General features: G+C 42.7%; 1 protein-coding gene across 1 annotated transcript; it reads right to left on the bottom strand.

Annotated features, from left to right (window-relative positions):
* Nucleotides 1-274: 274 nt before the first annotated feature.
* LOC115393194 (SH3 and cysteine-rich domain-containing protein 2-like) lies at nucleotides 275-22,105 on the bottom strand. The gene is made up of 11 exons (XM_030098055.1): nucleotides 21,967-22,105; nucleotides 10,473-10,848; nucleotides 10,308-10,402; nucleotides 5,227-5,311; nucleotides 4,964-5,076; nucleotides 4,764-4,827; nucleotides 3,564-3,619; nucleotides 3,298-3,386; nucleotides 2,117-2,168; nucleotides 777-914; nucleotides 275-507 (listed from the first exon to the last, which is right to left on the bottom strand). Exons 1-11 carry the CDS (start codon nucleotides 22,048-22,050, stop codon nucleotides 409-411), a joined length of 1,251 nt encoding a protein of 416 aa, XP_029953915.1. The 5' UTR covers nucleotides 22,051-22,105; the 3' UTR covers nucleotides 275-408.
* Between the last annotated feature and the right edge of the window lie 1,380 nt (nucleotides 22,106-23,485).

A 23,485-nucleotide genomic window follows, 5' to 3' on the forward strand; every position in this document is an offset into this window, starting at 1 on the left:
CCTTGACATCATTATAAAGTAGTCCTCTCTCTCCGTTACTTTAATATTCGCACGGCCCATGGAGATGGCTATTGAGGTAGCCAGGCTTCCTGCACAATGTATCCATTTAATGCTACATTTTTCTCGTGAGTGTTTTGTAAAAACCACCCCAAGTTTTGGTTGTGCTACAAGAAAAGTAGCTTCAAAAACTCTAAGTTGGCTCCTCGTGTTCTTTAAGAGCGTCTCTTTAAAGTCGTCTGCGGTAAAAAGCAAAAGTTGCAGTCTGCCGTCCACTTGGGTCGCTAATTTGCCGCCACCTTTGCAGGGCGGGGGGAGGTGGAGGTGGGTGGTAGGTGGTCAGTGAGGTTCTTGGCTAAACACTCCTGAGTATTCCTCCTGCATCGGGGTGGAAGGAGAGGCGTGCCGCCGTCATATTTCCAGCAGGTACTTCACAGGGACCAGGCCTCGCTTCTTCCCGCTGCTCAGCCGGAGGAAACCGTCGGCCTCCTCGTTCTTCCCCACACAGATCTGCAGGGGGAGAGTCGGTGGGAGATTGAAGCAGGGAGGGAGGGAGGGAGGAGAGGAGAGGAGAGGAGGAGGGGCGAGTGACATTCAGTAATGTGAGCGAGTTTTTGGACTCGGGCGAAAAAGTGAGCTCCACTGAAAGCCATAGCACGCTGTCCTCTGTAATCTCAGCAGTTTTCTGCATTCATTTGCATACATTTTAAACTGTATGTGTGTGTGTGTGTGTGTGTATAGAAGGGGAAATATTTTTTATGCATTTTATGGTTGCTCACCTGGGCCTCTTTCACAGTCATCTGGCCTTTGTCTCGGTTGCCGTGGAAACCGGTAGTGACCTTCCACACCCGCTCACCGGGACGGATCCGCTGCACGAAGTTGGCCGGGAAATATCCCACCTTGTCTCTGCTTTTCCCCTGGTAAACACGCGCAAACATGGACAAACATGGACAAACATATCGGCCTCTGTGTTCGCTGTCCTTTTCTGGGCCGGACAGAACGGGGCAAAAGGTGATTAATTGCTTTCTGTATAAACATTTATTACTGTGGCTGGTTTGAGCCTCGATTTGCTGCCATGTTTACAAAAGGAAACAACTGTATTTCAATCATCTGTCTGCTTGTGCGTCTGCACAAGCAGCATCCACAACTCAGGCTGCTTCCACTGTGCGGTCCTTCACGGTGCTCGGCTGAGCCCACAATAACCATCTTCGTGTTCTCGTTTTGTTTACTTCACCAGCTGCCTAAATATGCATCACATTTGTATATCAATGCCACAAAAGTGAATTCAAATGAACCATCACAATTAGCAAGAAAATGGAAATGAAAAGAGATTTCTGAGGTTTTTTTTTTTTTTTGTTTCCTAATTAGCTGCATCGCCACCACACTAAAATGCGTTTGTGTTTGTGTAGCCCTAATCCCTGGTTTCTCTCCCTCTTTCTCCCTCTTCAGAGATTCTGGCTCACGAGCGTGGAAAGCCCAAGAGTGCCGGAGTCACATGACTCCAAATTTAGCCATTTTGCTTGTGTTGGCTCCTCATATGAGGCAGGAGCATGTTTACAGTGAAACTGTAGTAGGTTTCCGTAGAGCTGAAATCTCTGTTTTGGGCTGTTTGTGCTCGTGGATTTCACTGGAACAACATCAGAACAGTTTGTGTCCTTTAAAGAAGAACTAATTTTCCAAAAAAAAAAAAAAAAAAAAGATCAACACGGTGACTCTCCTGTCACTTAGTAGAAATAAATACACCGTTACTTTTCTCTGCTGTTCCATTTATGTAACAACGCGTCTCTCCTGGTGACGGTGAAGGTCAAAATCTCTGTGTCTCATTAAACACCAACTGCAATCTGTCTTCTCCTCTTCGTACTAACCGGCTGCGCTCACACTCCCACCTGCTCTCCTTCAAGCATGTCCACACACTCTTCAGTCTGATTGTTTTTAAACAGCTGATTGGAATGGAGGAAGCTGAATGGTGTAATTGAAGGCCATATGAGCAGCCTGGAGATTCTCACTGAGGATATTTTATTCACGTAAGCTCAGTGAGGAGAAAAGACAGAAAAGGCGAGGTTTTTGAAATATTTAGCGGAAAGGCGGCGCTTTTGAGCGATTTTATGTGAAAGCCCACCTTCCACCAGTCCTCGTTGGAGTCATCTGTAACTTGAACTCTGTCACCAGGCCTGCAGGAAAAAGGAAGAAAAAAAAGACGATCAAACAAAGTGCTTGAGGAGAGTTCTTATACACTCATCAACATTCCCAAACAACACCATCCATAGCTTTTGTTCCACAGACAGTGGTTAGAAAAGTAAGTTCAAAGTAAGATTAAACTCATATTGAGTTCAGGTTTCAGAAGTTAGTTTGTGCAGAGTTTGTGTGTTGGGTGACTGAAGGTTCAGAAGCAGCGTTTGAATATCAAATGTTAAACGCACAATGAAGGAAAATGTGCTTCTTTGTTGAACTTGGTTTGTTCCCACTTCTTCCAAACTTTAGGGAAGCTCATTCTCAGCTTCCTGTCATATTACGCTATAATGATTATCCCATTCATCAGTGGACAGAAAGTCAATGAACAACTATTTTGTATAATTTTTAATGGATTCAATGCACGGTTTTGCCTCTGAACAGCATTTCTTAAGGCTTGAACATATTATTACTTCATTTAATATTCACCATGGTGTTTACTAAAATCCTAAAAACTTAAAAACGATTTGCTGGTTGGTTTCATACAGTAAAAGCATTTTTTTTTTTCTGTTTGTAAAGTGATTCACAACAGATCAAATCCATTCAAATAAGGAGGCACAATGTGTATCAGGCTGCACAGGGAGTCTCATAAGAACTTTCATCTGGGTCTTGTTTGTGCAGAAATCTGACAGGATACATTATATAATTTCTTCTCGAGAACAGTTTGAGATGCCTCATATATTATTAGGTGAGAAGAATCAGCAACATTGGCCGGACCGCGCTCATGACTGCACGGCTTACCCGCATATGTCCCAACTTCTCCTCTTTTCTGAATGGGATATTTTCTCAGTGTTAAGTAACACTTGCTGCCTGTGCACAGATGTATCCTCCAGATTACTGGTGGGAGTCCTACCACACTCAGCAGTTTTTTGCTTTTTTTTTTTTTTGCACCTACGAACAAACAAATCTCCCCTTTTTTTTTTTTTTTTTTCCACCAGTCATGCACTCAATGCTGCGGTTTGTCCTTCCAGAGATCCCAGACAGCGAGGGAATGTCAGTCATTCTCTCTCACCTGGTCACTTCTATCAACACACAGACGTATATAAAGAAAGAAAAGGCTGCTGGACTAACTGTAGTTCCAGGTCGTTCTTCTCCTGAGGCAGAAACTTGTAGAGTGCCACGTAGGTGTGGATCGAGTGAACCTCAACTCGTTTGGGCGTCTGAAAGTTATGGAGGGAGATCAAGAGATTATCTGTACGGTTCCTCCTGCAGAGGTTTGAAACTGCGTGAAAGGGAAGGAGAGTTTGACGGACACTGACAAGAGTGCAATTGCAGCAAGAAGGAAAAAAAAAAGAAGGGAAAGAAAGTGAAACAAGAGAGGAATGCTGACTACACACCTTCAGACTGACCCTGTCTTCTGAATCAGCCTTCTCGCTTTCAGGAGGAGTGAGCACTGGATACGTTAAGATAGAGGGAAAAGAAAAGGAGAGGAGGGGGGAAATGATGAAAAGCAAAAGACAAAGAAAGGTCACATGTGGGGGGGAATAAAAGAAAAAAAGGAAGCCAGTGAGGAAAAGAAACGAGATAAAGAAAGAGAGAGAGAGCTTGTCACTTTGAAGCAATCGAAGAGAAGGCAGAAGTGAAGGTCATTTACTGTAAAGTGGCAGCAGCACAAACAGAGATGATCCCTCCTCCTGGGACGAAAGACAAAGAGCCAAAAGTACAGTGGAGTAACACACACATACCCCCCCCCCCCCCCCCCCCCCCCCCACACACACACACACACACACACACACACACTACCTCTATACTGCGCCGTAGCATAATGTTGCGCTTTGACTCTCTGACATTTAACTCATAATGTCTTCAATACAAACATGTCGGATCATTTCAAGCACCTTAACATCTCATGTAGGAAAACACTAAGAATAGAGCTTTTCTGACATTTGTCAACTGAGATGTTTTCAGGTTTTTCCAAAGGAAAACTAAACATTTTTCAGGAGCTATGTACCGTTTATGTTGATGTAGTTTTTAATGACATGTACAGTAAATGGTCGGTTTTAAGATCAAACATTGGTTCAGCTTAGCTGAGAAAAAAAGCTAAAAAAAGGAAAGGAATGACTGAATTATAACACTACACTGAATGGAAAATGTTTGAATTGTGACTTATTAAAGGAAAAGAAAGCTGGTTTTGAGCTTGATTAAACCATCTGAACCCGCCAATGAACGGCTGTGAAGCGAAGGAGTTACCATGTTGCATTTTATCCATTTAGTGCAACATTAAATTCCCTGAATTACTTGGATTATACATGACACCTTCTAGGACGATGATTTTAATGGTGTTTCGTCTCTTGTCCTGGAAAAGTCACGGTGATGGATACACCCCATTAAATCATAATCTGTTCTGCTGATTCATTTTTGAAGATCTAAGAAAAAAAAGGAAAAATGCCACTGAAAGCAGGAATAAATGAAGAGAGTTAATTGAAAAATGTCAAAGGAATTTCTTTACACTGTTGGGTAAAAAAGAAAAAATCATCTTTGAAGCTGTTAAGGTGACGTGATTTGAGGAAAATAAACAAAAAGATGATACGACTTACTTCCAGGGATGTTTTCCTCTTCTGCTATCGGCTGGTTTTCTAGCTTCTCTTGCAGTTTTTCTTCCTGAGATCAAGACAAGGTTGCAGGAAGCAAAGTCAACAATATTTCTGGGTATGATTAATGTCAACATGAGTTTACATGAATGACAGGGGCTGGCTGGCGATGGCGGCCTATACGTGGGAGTGTGTTTTTTCGTTACCTCGTGACAGGGTGATTCTGAGATACTGCCGAAGCTGGAGCGGCTCATCTGAGCCAGCGACGTCCCGTAGCGCAGCGCCTCGTACACGGGGTCAACGGCGCTATTATCCGCCTCTGCATGAAGCCAGATCGATCGAAACGGATGTGCAATTTTAGAACCGACGCTTTCCTGACACACATATCAACAAACGGCCGAAGGCCGCTGACGCGGCGATCAGTCATCCCCGGAATCCAGTCGCTCATTTCGTCACTTTCATCACTCACCCTGGGCAGCAGGAGCCTCTCGAACCACACCCAGAGGATCGCTGGTCAGCAGAGGGGAGCTGAAGTTCCTCTTAAAGGCTCCACTCTGAAACAGGATAGCAGAGGAGAGAGAAACTGCAAACCTGTGTGGTTTTTATTGAGGGGAAGTGCGCTTGTAAATGCACGGAGGTGTTGAAGGCTCTGCGGCCCTCCAGGACCAGGATTTAATAGAGCCCCGGCTTCAAGCTGCAACAAAGGCTACTGACACAAATACTCCTCTTTCATATGTGAGAATAAAACCGACACTTTTATATTAGCTTTTCTCCAGAACGCTGTGTGCAAGTGGGTCTGATGATCAGGTGCGTTGGACCAGTGAGACATTTAAAACAGGTGGGAAAATCAAGAAAACGGGGAAACAGATGGCTCACACACAAGCCAACATATTTCTAGTAAGAACCCAGCTCAAACAATTCCACTCGTGTTTAGATTTCTGCCACAGAATAATACGATTATTCAATGATGTGCTTAAAACTGCGACATTTATGACATTTTATGATCTTTTCAATATGTACTGTAAATGCTCATAAGATAATTACTCATTTATAAACAACAGAACCCCATTTGACATTTAACCAGGACACGGAACTGAGCAGTAAAAGATTGTTGGGAGCTAATATAGACCCAGGATATCTGTCAAAGACACAGGCGAATGCCATCTTTATGTGTCGACCCGTCCTCCTCTCTTCAGGGCTTTGAAGTGAATTACTGCTGTTGACATTTTTTTTTTTTTCATTCGAGTCCTTCAGTTTATGGCCTGCAGAAGGAAGAAAAGTGCTCGTGATAAACGAGCAGGCGATGGCTCAGTATTTTCCCCCCCTACCGTTTAATAACCTCTTGACGGAAACATAAACCTGACAGTAATGAGTCGACCTCCAGTCGCCTGACGGACACAAGAAAACTGTTTGAGCACCAAAATTAATCCCTTCGGTGTATTTTACTGCCATGACACATTAAGGTTAGATCAGCTGTTGTGATGTATGACCAAATTACTGCGGCGGCGTTATCGCTGCCCACCTCATGATGGAAAGAACCGTCCCCAAACACTGCGGCGTCACACGCTCCCACGCTATTTCTAGTAATTCACCTCAAAGATTTGTCAAATTTAAAATCAGCCAGATGAGACCTGCTACTGTATGACTTTGATAACGGATTGCGTTTCTTTATTTAGCCAGACAAACGTGTTTTTGCTGCCGTACATAAATCAACAGAGGTAATATTACAAAGTCTTATTGATAACAGAGGAGCGGTGAAGAGAATGCACTCAAGTCCTGAAATAGAAACACTCGATAAAGATAGTATCTCAGTTTTATGTAATAGCTTGCTTTTTTTATTTATGTTACTTGATGCATTGTGAAAAGTGTCGCCGCCAGGACGTCTTTTTCAGCACTTTCTTACCTTTTTCTCTCAGCAGTATGGTCGGATTAGCAGGAAAACAGCACATCTTCACCGCTGTTGGTAAAGTACATCTGTGGCATCGATTCATCAATCATCGGCATATTTTTCTACAGTCCAATTGATTTTCAGCCATTGAAGATTGAGCGTACAGAGACAGTCACATGCAGGAGCTTGGGTGTTTCTGACGCTTTTTTTCCTATTGCTGCTTTAATTATCCCCGTTTCAATTTGTGTCTCGGCCTACTTTATAGAAAACTCAGGACGCAATAATGGCTCTATTTAAGTAAGGATGCTGAATGCTTCATTTAACATCAGTCTATGTTAAATAACAAGAGATAATTAAAATGCACTACAAACTGTTATTTTAAAAAAAAAAGGTGATGTGCAACAACTGGCAGAATATAAAGTAATCTATCACAAGTTTGAAACCAAGGAAAACACAAATATTACCGGATGTGCAGTTTAAGAAAGTAGACAAGTTAAAACTCTGTTCAGTCGGGGATCAATTATCGACCCTGATCACTGGAATATGACAGAAGAGGCTCGCACTACATTGAAGGATGGTGATTGTGTGTGTGTGTGTGTGTGTGTGTGTGTGTGTGTGTGTGTGTGTGTGTGTTCTCGTATTTCTATCCTTGTCGGGGCCAAATGTCCCCACAAGGATAGCAAAACGTGGAACGACGTGCCTTGTGGGGACCTTTTTCCGGTCCTAAGTAGGAGAAACAGTGTTTTCTTGACCATGTTGTTGTTACTGAAAAAAGTAAAAGTGCAAAAACATTTCTTTAGGGTTAGGCTTTGTTGTGGTGTGGGTTAGGGTTAGGGTAAGGGTCAGGGTTAGGGGCTAGACATGAATGGGAGTCAATGGAAGGTCCCCACAAGGATAGAAATACAAGACTGAGCGTGTGTGTGTGTGTGTGTGTGTGGAGAGCGCTCCTGCCGAGGCAATTATTTTGTGCAGCGCTCAGCAAGCCCAGCCTTCCAATAAAACTGTAATACATCTTTAAGTTTAATTAACATTGATTACCAAAATGTTGTCATGATTCCAAAGTCATTTAAAGCTCTTTGATTCTGGGGATGTTTTGAAGCGGTGCGCCATATATCAGTGCCCTCAGCGAATGTGCTGAGGATAAGCCAAGCGCAGCGCAGTCATCAATAATACTTTTTAAGAATTAAAATAGCTAATTTACATAAAAACTCACTTTTGGCTCATCGGTTTTCTGTTTTTTCTTTTTTTTTGTACTTTCTTGTCACTGATGAGAAGTGAAAATGGCTAAATAATAACCAATAATGCAGCAAAGTACCAAAGTAATTATGTATTATGTAAAAGTATTCTTTGTGTGCGTGTGGAGTGAGTTTATTTAGAGCAGCTTGTGCTGCTTAATGCTTTTGATTCAGACGTCACAGCCTTTTCATTTAGTACCCACTATTTTCTGTCTGATAATAACTGACTTTAGTCATGAGGATTTTCACCAACCTCCACCAAATGCTGCTTGAATCCAAAAAATATCTTCAAAATTTATAAATTTAGAAACTTTCATATTTTGCATGGCTGACCAACAGCTGCTGGCATTTCAATACATTTTCCTCTGAGATTTTCTTTAAAAAAAAAAAAAAACTGAACTCACAAATAGGTGCAAACCTAATAAGAGTCAACGAGCTTGCATTACAGTTCGTTATTCATTACAATGAACTCATATGAAGGCTTACTCAAGTAGCATCGTGCATCTGCACTGTGTAATCTCAATGACTCTAATAAAATAAAGGCAGCTATAATTTAATACCGTTTCCATCTATTCATTTATAAACCACTAGAAGATCAGCGATTTCATAAGGAAAAATGAATAAAACCGAGATGTTTGTATTAAAATGACTTCAAAATCCAATAATTCGCAGCACTTCAGTAAATGTACTAAGCCACCCTCCATCCTTAGGAATTACTTACTTCATGCATTACTTGCAAAGATCAATTCCAGATTAGTCACACATTAGTCACACTGCGATGGGCTGCTTCTCCCGGTCCCTGTTGTTAATGGACATGATGCCCCTGCAGCAACCAGCCTCTGTCTGGCCCGGAGTCATCCCCAGAGTGTGGCCGCCGGCATTTCTGCTCAGACAAGCAACTCCTTCCCACATTCTCTTTTCGGCTGATAATTTCTCTCTACGTTTTGCTCAACTCTTAGATGTTCATTTTTTGCTACGACTACAGCGATTTAATTAGAATCCCAGCAACATTTCACTAGTGATGTCTCTGTATAGAAATGCGATGAGGTGACTCACTTCCGTCGAGTCGGTGAACTCTGGACCTTAACATACATCAATGTGGCCTCAGACTTGCCTCCACTTCCAGTAAAAAGCCTAATCCTTGCTTTTGATGAGTGCGCGGTGATCGAAAAGGACACAGCCGAAGGCTTGGCGAGAGCCTGCCGTGTCATATCCTCCAGGGATTGTATGTGCCTCAAACACACTGAATTTCACACTGAATTAGCCAGACCAGCTGGTACAGAGAGATATTGATTTTCCGACGGAGTTGAGAAGGGGAGGAAGGAAATGTAGCACCCAGACAAGAGAGAGGAAGAGAGGAGGGCGTCGTGCGAGAGGAGCAGCGCATGCAGGAGGAAGGACAAAAAGGCTGAGTGAAGAAATGCTGGGGCCCGGCCACATAAACTTGATCAGTGTCATCCTCCATGGATTTCTGTTGCTGCTGTGGCATTTATGCTCAGAAGACTTTTTTTTTTTTTTCCTCCCAGGGCTCCTTTCACACGTTTCCAGCCTGGTTTGCAAAGCCATGGTCAATCCACATTCCAATTAAAGCCCCTACCTTTGTCTCTGCTGGTCTGGAAAAGGGCATTATCCTCTTTTAACAAGACGGGGGCTTTGAGGCTAAGCATATTACCAGCTGACTGAGAGAGACAATTACAGCATCCAGATGCTGTTTAATTCTGCTGACACGATACATCCTTGGCTAGTCTCTGCCCAACAGACAATATTCTCTATTCCCACTGAATTTTACAAGCAATTACACTAAATATTAAAATGGAATTCACTACGGGACGAACATTTCTGGGCACACGTCACTGGGAGAAAATAAAAAGAATTCAATGACTTTCACATTAGAGATGGATTCTAAACTACTCTAATCAGGGATTAAGCTTGTGGCAGGTGTAATAAATAAGAATTGCATGAATGATTCTGTTGTTAGAAAGACAAGATATTAATCCTTAATGACATTACACAACAGCCTCTAAATAAACTGAGGTGCAATGGGGAGGGATGTAAGGAGCAGGCTTCTCTCAGGGACCAGAATAATTAAACACATTATCTCTGGTTGTGGTTGCACGGCTGTGTAGAGGTTAGCGCTCTCGTTTTAAAGCGGGAAGGTCTCCAGTCGGAGTCCGGGTTGGGCTTCAGTGTGTAATTTGCATGTTCTCTTCACTGTCAAGTCTCAATAAAACCTTCCATACTGTAAATCCAGTTACATTCAGGAACCATTTCAGGAGCAGCTGAAACAGGTTTCACACTCCAGAACAGGAAGGCTGGATGTTACTTCTGCGTCACATTTCCAGTGAACCTTTGTGCGGTTTTTCTATTTATGTGCGTGTGGTGTGACTGATAAGACTGCAGAGAAACCTCCTTCTGAAGTCGCCTTACCTTTCCATAACAGGGCAGCTGGGAGAGCTCAGACGAACACCAGAGGTGGGCTGCCAGCTTACACGCTTTACAACGTAACCCCTGCTTGGAGTTTCCTGCAATGACACCAAAACCAGTCGGTTTAACCCGTCCGGTAGTAATAGAGCGGCGGCTCCTCTCGCCTACCTTGGATCATGTGTTTGCATCGCTGGCAGCTGGCGGGCCGTCGGAAGACGTGCTCCTGGAAGCAGTGGGTCTTAACGGGCTGCATGAGCTGGGCCTGAGACTTGAGCTGGTTCTTGGAGGTCACGGACAGACAGGGGCTGATGGCCGGGGAGTGCGACGTCAACGAGGGGTTGGGGCTGATGGAAGGGGAGAGGGAGGGGGAGCGCTCGTAGGCCAGGGGGGACTCGGAGAAGGGGGGAGGAGACGGCGGGACGGGCGGCGTGGTGATGAGGGCCGACGGAGGACGCGACTCGCCGTTGCTACGCTGGAAAAAGTTGTCCATGCTCTTGCTGCGGATGACGGACTTGAGCGAAAGGGAGCGCTTCAGCCGCTGCAGCTGCAGACAGAAAGAGAAGAGAAGTCGCTGAGGTGACCTCCTGCCGCAGAGAATGACTTCAAATGACAAGAAACTCCTTCAGAATGGAGTTTTAGGGATTTTCACCCATCAGAGAAGACAACAAGTGCTGTGAGGAATGTCTGTCTCAGCAAGTCGCTGCCACTCACACTTCAGCTTGATGTGAACATAGACACTTTTTGTTTTCTTCAAATTGAATAAAAGTGTCAAATACTATTAAACAAAAAAGATATTTCTATTTCAGTTTTTAAGTAAAATGTTGAGAAATAGGTAAAACAAAAAACACTACAATACAATTGAAACACAATATCCATCGGTCTTCTACAGCACTTCATCCAGTTCAGAATAAAAGCAATTTAGCTCAATCATCTGAAACGTCCCGCGGTACACAGAGCTTCATAGCTGTGCTGTCGGGCGAAGGCAGCGGAGTTCTTTACAGTCAGGCAGGTTCATAGTCTCAGGTGAGATTTCTCAGCGTGTGTTTATTAGTGTTATGATTAAAAAGAAAAATCCTGTTCAACTAACACTTTCAGGAGAGATGAGAGTGTTACTCCACTGCTGACTTGGAGTAGGACTGTCCTTACATAGATGGCTATTTTTGACTCATTCTTGCAAATACAAGTTTAACATTAAAGCCTTTATTTAGCATGATGTTATTATATTGAACTGAATTATTTCCAGTTATATTGATGTTATTCCAGGAAATTTAAGTGCAACGTTTTTTGTACCTCCTCCAAACAGAAAACAGCCCTTAAGAAATATTTCTCTCTATTGTTTCGTCCGGTGAAATGGAATTTCTGCCCTTGTCCGAAATCTTGAGTTGAGTCCAGCTGAAGGAGAAGTGCAGTGTTTGACAGATCAGTCCGGAGGCTCGACCCTCACAACGCCCTTGTCTCGCCACGCCGTCTTCTGATCTTCCACCTCCAGTTTCTACCCTCCCTCTCCTTAGATCTGAACTTGCCATCCCCCTGTGAATTCAGCAGAGTCAATATTCCCTTAAAACTCATGTTTGATTAGTTTTATTGAGCGACCTGTACCTTCGCGTCTGATGTAGTCGGTGAAGCGCGATGCACAGGACGCTGCGTCCCTCTTTGATTCTGCCTCCCTCCGCTTCCTGCTCTCCTGCCATCAACTGCTCTTAAGCCACATTAATGACAAACTGATGATGACAAACAATTACGGGGACTTAGGAGATGATGGGGCCCAACATGGGAAAATACGAACTGCTGTGGACTCATTCATCAGGAGAACGGCGTGGAAAATGAGGGCAAGGACGAAACCGGTCCCTGAGACTGAAGAGCACCTCCTTATTCTGCACGGAGCTCATTAGCTGTCTGTTCGGGACCGGGTTGAGGACACCACTTTGATCACTAGCGCCGTGCCTCAAACTTCAAAGTCATACTTTATTTATTATATTCTGGATTCATGCTGTGTCTGTGTCTTACTTTTCTGTCTGTTTTTAGCAATGTAGCACAATAAGATGATTTTTTTTCTCTCCAAACAAAAAAAAAAAAAAAAACAGCTAACAGGATGATTTTAGATTGCTGTCTTTGTGTATGTTCGAGTCGAAGGTGGTGACTTATTGCATCTCGGAGCTTAAAAAATGCTCCGCATGACACATCTGCACTCCTTCACAGAAAACCCAATCAATAGCATTGAGCAGGCTCCTTTTTTCCCCACCTCTTCTTTGAGCTACAGATTCACAGATGCCAATTAGTTTGAGTGATGAAAAGAGTCCTCTCTGTTGACCCATTAGTGAGCTCCTCTCGTAAATGTTTCCTACAGGGAGCTGAGTCCATGCTTTTCTTAATGGCCTTTTCTTGGCTCGACTGGTGGCCCATTCGGTAATGGATGTTCTTCTCTATTAGCTTTTTTTTTTTTTTTTTTTTTCCAACTTGTCCGACTTTGTTAATCTTCACTGTACTGAAAGACCGCCTTTATGTTCAGCTTCCAGGGGAAAATGAACAACTTCTTCAGGCACGAAATAGACAACACATATCCAATAATCACGGGCTTAATACATCTCTTTGAGGCTTTAAAAAGATTTAAAGAAAGACAAGAATGGGGCCGAAAGAAAGAGTCAAAGATAGAGAGCTTGTTGAATGTTGTATTGTTAGCGGCCTCAAACGTTTGTGTAACCGTGAGAATTGGACACTATGACGCCAAACGACGACAGCAAACTGAAACAAGTCGGTACTTACAGGATTTCTATTGAATTCTAAGTGTCGAATGGATTTGATGGGATGCCAGCTATCGATAAATATTACATGAAACAGACGCAGAGGGATCATATTTTTCGGCAGGACGGAAAAATGTCAGTGTGTAGTCTTTCGGTGTTTTCAGTGTCAGAATACCTTTCTAAACTTATCTGAAGAGCCATATGGAGGAGTGAAAATAAACCTGCACAGTTCACGTCAAAGGTTTAAATTGTCTTATTCACATGATTTCTGCAGTAATAAATAATCCAGCTTAGGACGGCACAAAATATCAAAAATTCATCATCACTGCAATGAACAATACTGCCAATATGAATACTGCAATTGAATGATGGAATTGAAGTAGATGATATTTCCATGCAGTGTGCATTCGTGCACGCAACCAGAGTGAGCTTCACTGCATTGCATTTTGTTTATGATGACTTGCATTTCACTTCATCATACCTGTTTTCAAAAATGACCAAAAACAACATCAAATGTGTCCCATTTCGCAGATATGCGCATGATCAAAAAGAAAAACAAGCAGAAATGATTATCACTGAAATGGCTTTTTCATCTCTTGTATTTCCAAATTTCCACACCACAGCACGCTGGTGCTATTCTGTAAACAACGTTCAAGACTCTCCCCTGTTTCAATATCCTGTTAAACAAGGTCCCTAAGCCAAATAAAATGGCTTTGGCAATCTGGTGGAAGAAAACTCGCCTGGCCTGGCCTCAATTCCATCAGTGAGAAACGCTGTTGTCCGTGGACCGTGGCAGCTTTCCCAACCTTCCCAGAAGAGTGAAAGCAGTTCCCGCTGCATTCTAGTAACACAGGGAATTTAATGCGACTCTGGATGGTTTTCATTCAGGATGCAGGTCGGCTCGATTTCACAGTCGCTCTGACCTCCAGCACGGTGTGCTGCAGCCTCAGTTCAATGCATCGTCGCCACAAAAATTGCTTCCCGAGAAGTCAGAATTCCATCTCAGTGTAGTAAAAGCTTGGTAAAATACTATTCATAAATCCAAGATTTTTTTTTTTTTTTCGAGTGCGTGTTGACTGAAAACATCATGAACAAGTACGTGCATCCATATTTTAAGGAAAAAGAACATAACGCTGCACGCAAATCACCAATTTAACTTGATTCTAGAAGATATTTTATTACAGCTACTGTTGACTGCTTGATACTATGTGTCTCTCATCCTGTAAAAACCTCCCCCGGAAATAGAAGAAAAGTCGCTGACATCTAATGAATGCGAAGCTCCACGCTTGTGCGTGGCACCCTTGCGTCTCTCGGTAAGGTTTTGAGAAATCTATTTATGGATCACAGAACTGGAGCCTCATCACACCCCGAACTACTGACAGCAATTAGTAACATCACAGAGCGAGTAGTGTAGCGTACTCGAGCCGACAGAGGTCTGAGGGAGACAGAGCAAAGCGTAAAAGTAAGCGTATGCGGGCAGTCAAAGAAAGTGAAGCATATAAGCGTATTTCAGCAGCAGGAAGTGGGGGGAAGGAGCACAGTGAGAGCGGGAGATGAAAAAAAAAAAAAAAAAAAAAAATGCAGCACCACCATCAGCCGGTCGCAGCCTTGTTCTCCGGCCGCCTCAAAACCGGCGCAGAGACGTTTGGCAGAGGCTTCTAAAAATAGGCTGTTGTGGGGAATGCTTGGATAAATTAATGATTAAGAAGTGAGGTGGGTGTTCACACAAGATGCCTGTGAAAGGCAAAAAGTCAGCCTGCTGCTGCCGCCGACATGGAGCTGCAGCTTTAATGATTTTACATTCATTTCGCGGCATTAAAACTGAGATAACCTAAAAATATTAGACATATTCTTGTAGAAATGTTTTATTGTGTGAAGAAAAAAAAAACATAAAAACCAGCATTTGTGTGTGTGTGAGCAGGACAGCTGCAGAGGGGCCAATATCCTATTTGATGTTGCATATTCATGGCATGTGTGACAAAACACTTCTCTGCATGTGTGCCTACAGATGGCTTGTCTCACCTTCTGCTTTGCTTCTTGTCACCGAGTCAGCTCAGGTTGAGCGCCGTGCGACTGCATTAAAGTCAGCGCTCTCAGTCTCGCCATGATTTGCATAAAGACTTGCTCTGTCAACTTCATGATGCTTGTTCAAATTGAAATAAGAGCTTGTTTTATCTTTTGCATTACATTAAAACTCATGATGTAACAATATACAGTTAGCTGAAAGCTCCAAGAATTAATTATATTCACTCAGCCGTTCATCTTCTAAACCCCCTCATCCAGTTCGGGGTCATTGGGTGCTGGCGCCGATCCCAGTTGACCATGGGTGGAGGCGGGGTACGCAGCGGACAGGATGCCAGATCGTCACAAGGCAAACACAAAGGAGACAACCACAAACACTCCCACTCATAGCTACGGTCACCACTTAAGAAGACCCCCACCCACATGGAGAATCCAGCCAAAAAGGGCGAAGTGGTTTGTGCTTCATCTGTGACACAGGGCCAAAATAAAGTCACACACGTTTTCATTACATATTCTGTAAGAGCACTGTTTTATTTTTTATTATTTTACTTTTTATTCTGTACTGAATATGTGCTGCTTGTGCTTTATGACATGTTTGAGGCTTGCTTTATAATTATTTTCACGCTCCGCCAGGTTTTTCTGTGCTGCACCGCAAATCCACATTGACCCAAACTTGCGTACACGACGTCAGACCTGTCGTGACATTTCATCTTTCCGTACGATCATATTGATAAACGCCGATCCCGTCTTTCATGTGGCCGTAAGACCATTTCACAAATGAGGGCCACTATGTTTAGTTCCATATATACTGGCTTGCATAATTAAACAGGGCAGATGTCAGAAAGCGGCTTCATATTGAGAAGATGTTTTTCTCTCCTGGTCTCCTGCCCTGCAGAAGCCTTATCTGCAACTGAGCCACAGTTGAGCTGTTTATTCCCCAGAGTCTGTTTTGCTTTTGGTCTACAACAAGCCCACTGCAGTGTGTCTCAGGATATCTCTGGCTGCTTGCGATATTAAAAACCTCGCTGGAGCCAGATCAAGTTTGGTATTCTGCTTGTAGTGCCCTGTGCTTTGAATTAAAGGTGACCTCATTAGGAACGGGTCCAGCTGGACCTTGTTCGGTAAAAAGTGCATCCACCAAAATGACCTTTTGTGCGAATGCAAAGCTGTAATGCCTCGCTGAACAGGCTGTACTCCTCATAACACGGTTTAGAAGATATTGACAACTTCCTGAACCGTTGTGACATTTTAGTTTTTACATTAAGAAGAAACAGGGGAGGATTCATTAACCTTGAGAGCTAGAATTGTTAATTCATGTTCATTTTGTTCAGCCTGCTGTTAATGTTCCCATGTTATAGCCTCCATCACCCTCAGGGACACACGTTCATTAGCAATTTTGGAGCTGTGTGTGTCCCTGTCCCTGTCCCTCAAACCTCCCATGGTTTATATATGACCTGATCTTCACCTGTCCCTCAGGCTGGACCATGAAACTCAAATCATTCACTCAACTAGGAACCTGGGACTAATTTATGACGAATGCATCGGCAATATAATCCTATAAGGTGACAGTAGAAAGGTCACAAAGTCAAAAGACAGATAAGCATGTTGCCTATTCAAATATGACTATGAAGAGGGGAAGTGGTTGAGCTGAATTTTACAGAAATATCACTATAGTGTCTCCATATGGCTAAACGCTGCCATCGCATCTTCCTTGAAGGCGTTCACATCTTTATACGTGGCATCAAAGTGTCGGGCTGATGTTTGAAGGATTGTTTCCTCATGCGAGCAGCCACCGAGCCACCAAACCTCACAAGCTGCCTGCCAGAGCGTGCTGCAAAAGAAGCTTGCAGTTCCAAATCCGGCCGTTTAAAGGGCTTAACTGCACAAGGAGCTTTTACAGTTAGCATTAGGTGACAATCACAATGGCTCTTTGATGTCTTTACAAAAGGTAAAAGAACCAACTGACAGTTGGTTGCCTTTGATATCGCCTAAAGCCTCAACAAGCGTATAAATTTAGAGATGAACCAAAGATCTGAAAAAATACATTTTTGAAACATCTGTCCCCACAGGAAGACAAGGGGCAGAGATCATACCAGGTTTTTTTTTTTTTTTTTTTTGCAATTATGTTCACATAATTGACTCAGCACACTGAGACTTTAACTACTTTCAAATGTTCACACTAAACAAAGCTTCACAGAGCAAACAGAAACCCATGGCCAGAACAGCTACATTACATCTGATGGTGGCTTAAGTGTGTACACTTTTGAGGACGCTAAACAGAACAAGATGAGCATGTGTCGGCATTTTATTGAGCATTCCATGACACTGTGTTGCCACTTTGAGTAATTGATCGCAAGGATGTGCTAAAGCTTGTCATGAATTATGTTCACTGTCAAACCGTCTTCATTCAACCGCATTACATTCAAGAGGACAATGACTCAAGTTCACTGTCACACAACACACTGAGATACCTATAAAATTCTAACTAAACTAAAATTGATTTAACACATCCAAACAATACTTTTGAAAATAGATCAGACTGTAACAAGATGGGAAAGTGCTTAATAGTGACCTCAAAACAGAAGACACTTGCAGACCGCTTACTGTAAAGATGGAAAAATTAGTAGAAATGCTGCAAATGTTAAAAATACAGATGGTAACAGACGATTCTGTAAATGATCAAGCAATCAGTAATCATTTCAGGCTGTTTCAAGAAGGATGCTGTCCGTAAATGATATTCATTATCGGACTGTCTGCTACGTCATGAACCCACACTCTCTGAAGCAGCCATATATGGTCAATGCTGACTAAAGTCCAGTTTTATTCCCATCTGACTCCTCTCACATGGGACACTGCTGGATCAGCAACATTTCTGAACTCAATCAAGGACAGTAATTCAATGACCTCGTCATTAATCACGACGGAGCAAGGTCAACACTGGATCCACGAGCACAATGTGGGCAAGGTGAAGAATGATTTATAAACTCCAACACACCCAAGATTAGCTTTCTGTTGTGTATTCATTTTTTTTAGCTGGAAATAACCTGTCTCCCACGGCCAATCATCTGCTACTGAGTCAACTATAGTTTTCACAAGTGAGCAGGACAGGTCGATCATTCTGGCAGGTCAAACACAAACACATCAACCTCTGTCAGAGATCGGACTACTGACTGATGTATCCCACTGCGCTTTTTTTATTTACCCCTGTTTCGCTCGTACCGATTCTATTATCCCCGGCAGGATCTCAGGCTGTTCTTTCCTATTCTTAAATCACCTTTATCCTTTCAAACTCTCTGGCAACTACATCAGTGAACGAGTAAGAAAGGAGAGAGGTATGGCAAAGGGGGAAGAAAAAGCACAGGGAGAAGAGAAGTGGCATGAGGGGAAAGGTTAATTTAAACAAATCCAATTAAATAGCAAAAGACAAACCAAATGCAACCTCCGAGTGGGAAGCAGGACAATAATTAAATGGAGAAGCGATGCTGATCCAGGCTTCGTGAGAGAAGCAGCAGGATGGCAGCTCTGACAAATGAATGAGAAAAGCAAAGTCAGACAGAAACTGCTGCCATCATTTCACCTCCATAAAAACGTCTTTGTGTGGGCTGAAAGTGTATAAACTTTATGAAGGTTCCATGAGGCGAGGCAACAACACTGCAATGATTGCAAATCTCTGTTCCTGCGGGTTTTACATATTTCTGTGCACAGCCGTCATTTCAACGACCGCAAAAATATACAAAGTTCAAAGGTATTTATTAGTTTTATTTTGGAGAGCTGGTATACATTGAGGACACACTGTAGTGCAGTGGTCAGTGTCTCACAGCAGAAAAGATCACAGTTAATAGTTGGGTTTGCATGTTCTCCCTGTGTGTTGCTGAGTATTTTCATAAGTGTATGAATATATTTGAGAATATGATATTAATGTCTTTCTAAATACCAATCCTCTTCTCTTGTTCCTATTTTCCACCAGCTGTATCAATGAATGATTTTTCTTTTTCTTGTTTTTTTGGAAAATCACATTAAAGTCTGCAGTTAACACCAAGAGTGTTTCAGAAACGGAGCAGTTTGTTCCATTTTCTTGTTTTTTGGCCATTTTTCTTAGATTTTTCTGCTTCTGACTTTGGCACTGTAGCCACTAGGTACGAAATAATAAAGGCACTTTTCTTTTGTGTTTGAAATCCTGTCATGATGAATTGGCTCAGGATGAATGCTCACACACCGAGGAAACTTAATTCAGTCCATCATGTGCTATTTGAGCTACCAAGACGAACGGATCCACTGAGACACTATTTATTGTCAACTCATTGGATTGAAAACACATTGACTAAGGTTTAGGCTAAACATGTTTTTCTTACTTTTTTTGCTTCTTGGTTTTCCTTTCTTGATTTATCGGTCAAATATTTTGCAGACCTGGACTACAACTTCAAGCTTATAGTTTGGCATTGCAGTTATTTTACTTTGTTTTGCACAGATAAATAAAGCAGATCTACAGCCTCAAGATGGCGCTCACTACGACCATTGTGCTAAATGGTACATGAAGCTATAGTAAATCTCTTTATACAGTTTTTTCTCTTCATTTGATCAAGATTCCCTGAAATAATCCCAATAGTACTGTAAACTCAGAGTATTCACATCTGGCAAATGGCGCAATTTTTGTGAACAAGCAGTTTGTCCTCGAATCTCAAAGTTAAAGAGGGCAACTCCATATTGCTCCCCATGGACGCTGGTGTGTGTGTGTGTGTGTGTGTGTGTGTGTGTGTGTGTGTGTGTGTGTGTGTGTGTGTGTGTGTGTGTGTGTGTGTGTGTGTGTGTGTGTGTTCACTGTATTACTCAGACAGCCTACCAGGACTTTAATGAACAATGACCATTTATAGACCATTTATAGAAATGAAAACAAACAGGGTTTATTTTTTGCAGTTCTGACAGATTTCCAGTTGCCTCTTTTCAGTCTTGGGGCTAAATGTTGTTTTAAATAACAAGTGCAGACATGAGGGTGGTGTTGGTTCTCTTTTATGATCTGTAGGTAAAAGGAAAATAAAGGGGATGAATGTCAGGCACTTGGAGTGGAATTAGAGATTTTCTGCTGCAATCACCTTGCCTGTAGGTGGAGAAGATTGAAAAACTATTCATTCTTTGTCACTCACTCTATTAGATGGATTCTAGAAAGCTGGTGGGCCCACTTAGCGCTGTAATAAATACTCTGAGAGCCGAGAGAGGTAGAGGAGTGGGACATGAAGGAGGACTGATGAAGAGATGAGAGAGGCTGCGCAGACAGGTGCTAAAACAGGGAGAGGAGGGAAAGCAGAAGCTAGAAATTGCTTTGAAATGAGTAAAGCCAAGTGAGAACATTGAGTGCGACACAAAAAAATCAAGTGAAGCTCTAGAGATACCCTTCAGAAAACTACTGTTAAAGACCCCCGGTTGTAACATACATTTAATCCCCCTCTCCTCCCTCCTCCATTCTTCTTCTGCAGGATTTGAAGCGGTCATGGCTGCCAGCAGAGGTTTTGGCAAACGACCGAGCTGCGTGGCTGACACAGCTTGGAGGATTGTTTCCTCCCGGTTGTGTTTTGTCTGGACGACCATTTGTGTGAATTATGACCCAGCCCCCAGCGAGACACAGCAAACATCTGCTGGCTGATTGGCTCATAAATTCACGCAGCACCTCGCTGCCCTCCATCCATTGTGCTGTCGGTAGTCAAACAGCAACAACACAAAGCCCGCCGTGCCAGGCTTGTTCCACGTCCCCATGGTGAGGACCAGCGATGAACAATCATGACGTGATCTGTTGGTGTGTTATCTTCTGGAACTGAGGTTGCTATTGGTGTAGAATAAGGCTCATTTCAAGAATTTACCTTTACTAATAAAAGCATTTCTGTTCTAATATTGAGATTTCTACCAGGAACATAAGACTCATAAGTTTCTTTTGCAGACTTTTCCAAGTGTTTCTTCATCAGTTGTGGTTACAAGACTTAATATTTAATCAAATAACCCACAATGGACGAAGATAAAAACTCAAGAAAAGAAATGGGTTATTACAAACTGAAGTTTTTTCCCCCTATGCTTGCCATCTTGTACTTCTTATGATGGTCCCAATGGGACGGTATGAACATCATATGCACCACCTCTCAGCTAGAACGCTGTACTTCTAATGATCAATGCACAGAAGATAAGGGATGTTACGAAGCGTGACCGTTTTAAATGGAGCTGCATAATATCAGATGAACTTGAAATGTTAGATAAGCCTGACGAGTATTGCTAAAATTATGTAATTTGCAATAAATATTGCAAACACTGAGATTGGAATGTTTGAAGTGTTTGGAATTTTGTTCCTCCAAATAACAGAGCTCGTTTTCTTGCACTTAAAGTTTTGCTTTGGGTTTTTTGGGTCTTTTTCCATGTTTTCGTGCATCTGTGGAGCCCACCAATAGAATTCCAAAGTGGTGCATTTTGTTAACTTTTTAAAATATATATTTCCCCTTGATTTTTCTGCTCAAGACTTCTGCGGTGCATGTTGATGCTGTGAGAACGATAATTTTTCCAAAATTCCAATACAGCCCTGGAAGAAAAGCATTTTATACACCTGACTTACTGTCCACTCTGGAGTCTTTTGCGGTGCATCAATTAACCGGCAAATGTGACAGAAACGTGCACACGTTAGCGTAATCCCTGCCCTCTAACTTTAGAGTCAGGTTAGTTACGAGACTTAAAGCAGCTTAAAGTTGTTATGCAAGCCCTGCAGCCACCACATCTCCAGCCTGGAGAGACGCGCAGCGCACGCACTTCTGCAACATTACAATTGATTGTGTGCTTCTTTTCTTCTTCTTCTTCAGCCAAGTCACAAGAAAAGCTTTCAATCTCCTTGATTTGATTTGATTTCCAGCTGTGTCCAGGTGCGTTACCTTTGATTCCTGCTGGCTGGGCACGGTGGCCTGCGGTCGGTGCAGATTCTGAGGTTCATTCTCCTTTTCGCTGATTTCCGTCATCTCAGCTCGAGAAAAGCTCCTCTGACAGCAAAGCTGAGCCCAAGTGGCAAGTCCACGGCGACGCGCGAGAGGGGGAGGGAAAAAAAAAAAAGAAAAAAGAAAACTAGACACAAAGAGGTTTAAACATCGTTGCACAGTCTCACGAGAAGAGGTAGGAAGGTTTTTAAGACGCGCAGCTCATCTTTCCGCTCTGGCATCCATCCGCGGCGAAGCGTCTCCTCTCACTTCGTGCTGAGCAGAGGGATAAAAAAACGATGCTTTGTGGAGGGAAATGTCCCGCAGCTGCAGCCAGGCTGGTCATGCACGGTTCACTCCGCAGCCAGTTTCCTCTCCTCTCTCGCAGGAGCGCTCCTACAACAACTTTGATTTCGCTGAGACAAAGTGCTCGGCCCGTCCTGATTGGCCCACAACGCCAAAAATACACCAGAAGCGCCAGCGGGACTCCTCTGATTGGCTGGTGCGATGATGACGCAGACAGAAGGGGGTGGGGTTGGGGGGGGGGGGGGGGTACTAGACCCAGGTGAGAGTAACTGAATCCCTCCTGTCATACATCTCTGTTAAAACCGCCTGAGGGAAACCAGCAGCTCAAAATATGGTGCATTAAATATATATATAGAGAGAGATGAACGGTGACTAAAAGCTTCAACTGAGCCTCAATTTCAAAGGTAGATTAGAATAAAGTTGGGGGTGTATACAGACAATAAACTGGACTGGGTTAAGAACAATGATTCTCTTCCTCCAGGATGTCCTGGTCAACAGGAGCACCTTCAGACTCAAACCACCTAAGTGCAGCACAGAGAATGCAGTCTCCTGTCGTAGAAAACTCAGCGAGGTCAAAATGTGTCTTGCTGTTTTTTAGTTGAATAACGTAAACTGGGAAGCAGCAGCCAAACAAATAGTCTTGAAACCATAATTATGTGGACAGACTGTATGAACGCTGCCTCAAATGTCTGCTCTCTTTGTTTGTGAACATAATGGAGCCAGTCACTGCGTAGTCTGTGCAAAGCTCCATATCAATTTTAAGGCATGTTTAGTAGTCCTTTTGAAAAAAAGGAAAGAAAAGTTGACATTTTGTATGCTTATTTTATGATTTTAATAATTTTCCAGTTTATTTAAAATGTTATTGAAACATATAAAGTTTTACTCTTTACTTATTTCTTGTACTGCTTTAAAAGCAAAAACACACAATTGAAAAAGACGTAACCAATGTTACTGAAGATGCTTTACCGCCCATGTCCAAAGTCAGTCCTGTGTTACATTTGCAGTTATATGCGCATTGCACTCATCAGTTATATTGATGTTACATTATAGTTTCACTTCACTGTTTTCAAGATGCCCACATTCCATATTTAACTCATATCAGTGCATATAGGAACTATAGTACAACTAGTATATTATGTCATGACAAATATAGTTTTTAAATGAGTTGATGTAA

The sequence above is a fragment of the Salarias fasciatus genome, chromosome 8 (assembly GCF_902148845.1).
Source record: "Salarias fasciatus chromosome 8, fSalaFa1.1, whole genome shotgun sequence".
Classification (NCBI taxonomy): Eukaryota; Metazoa; Chordata; class Actinopteri; order Blenniiformes; family Blenniidae; genus Salarias; species Salarias fasciatus.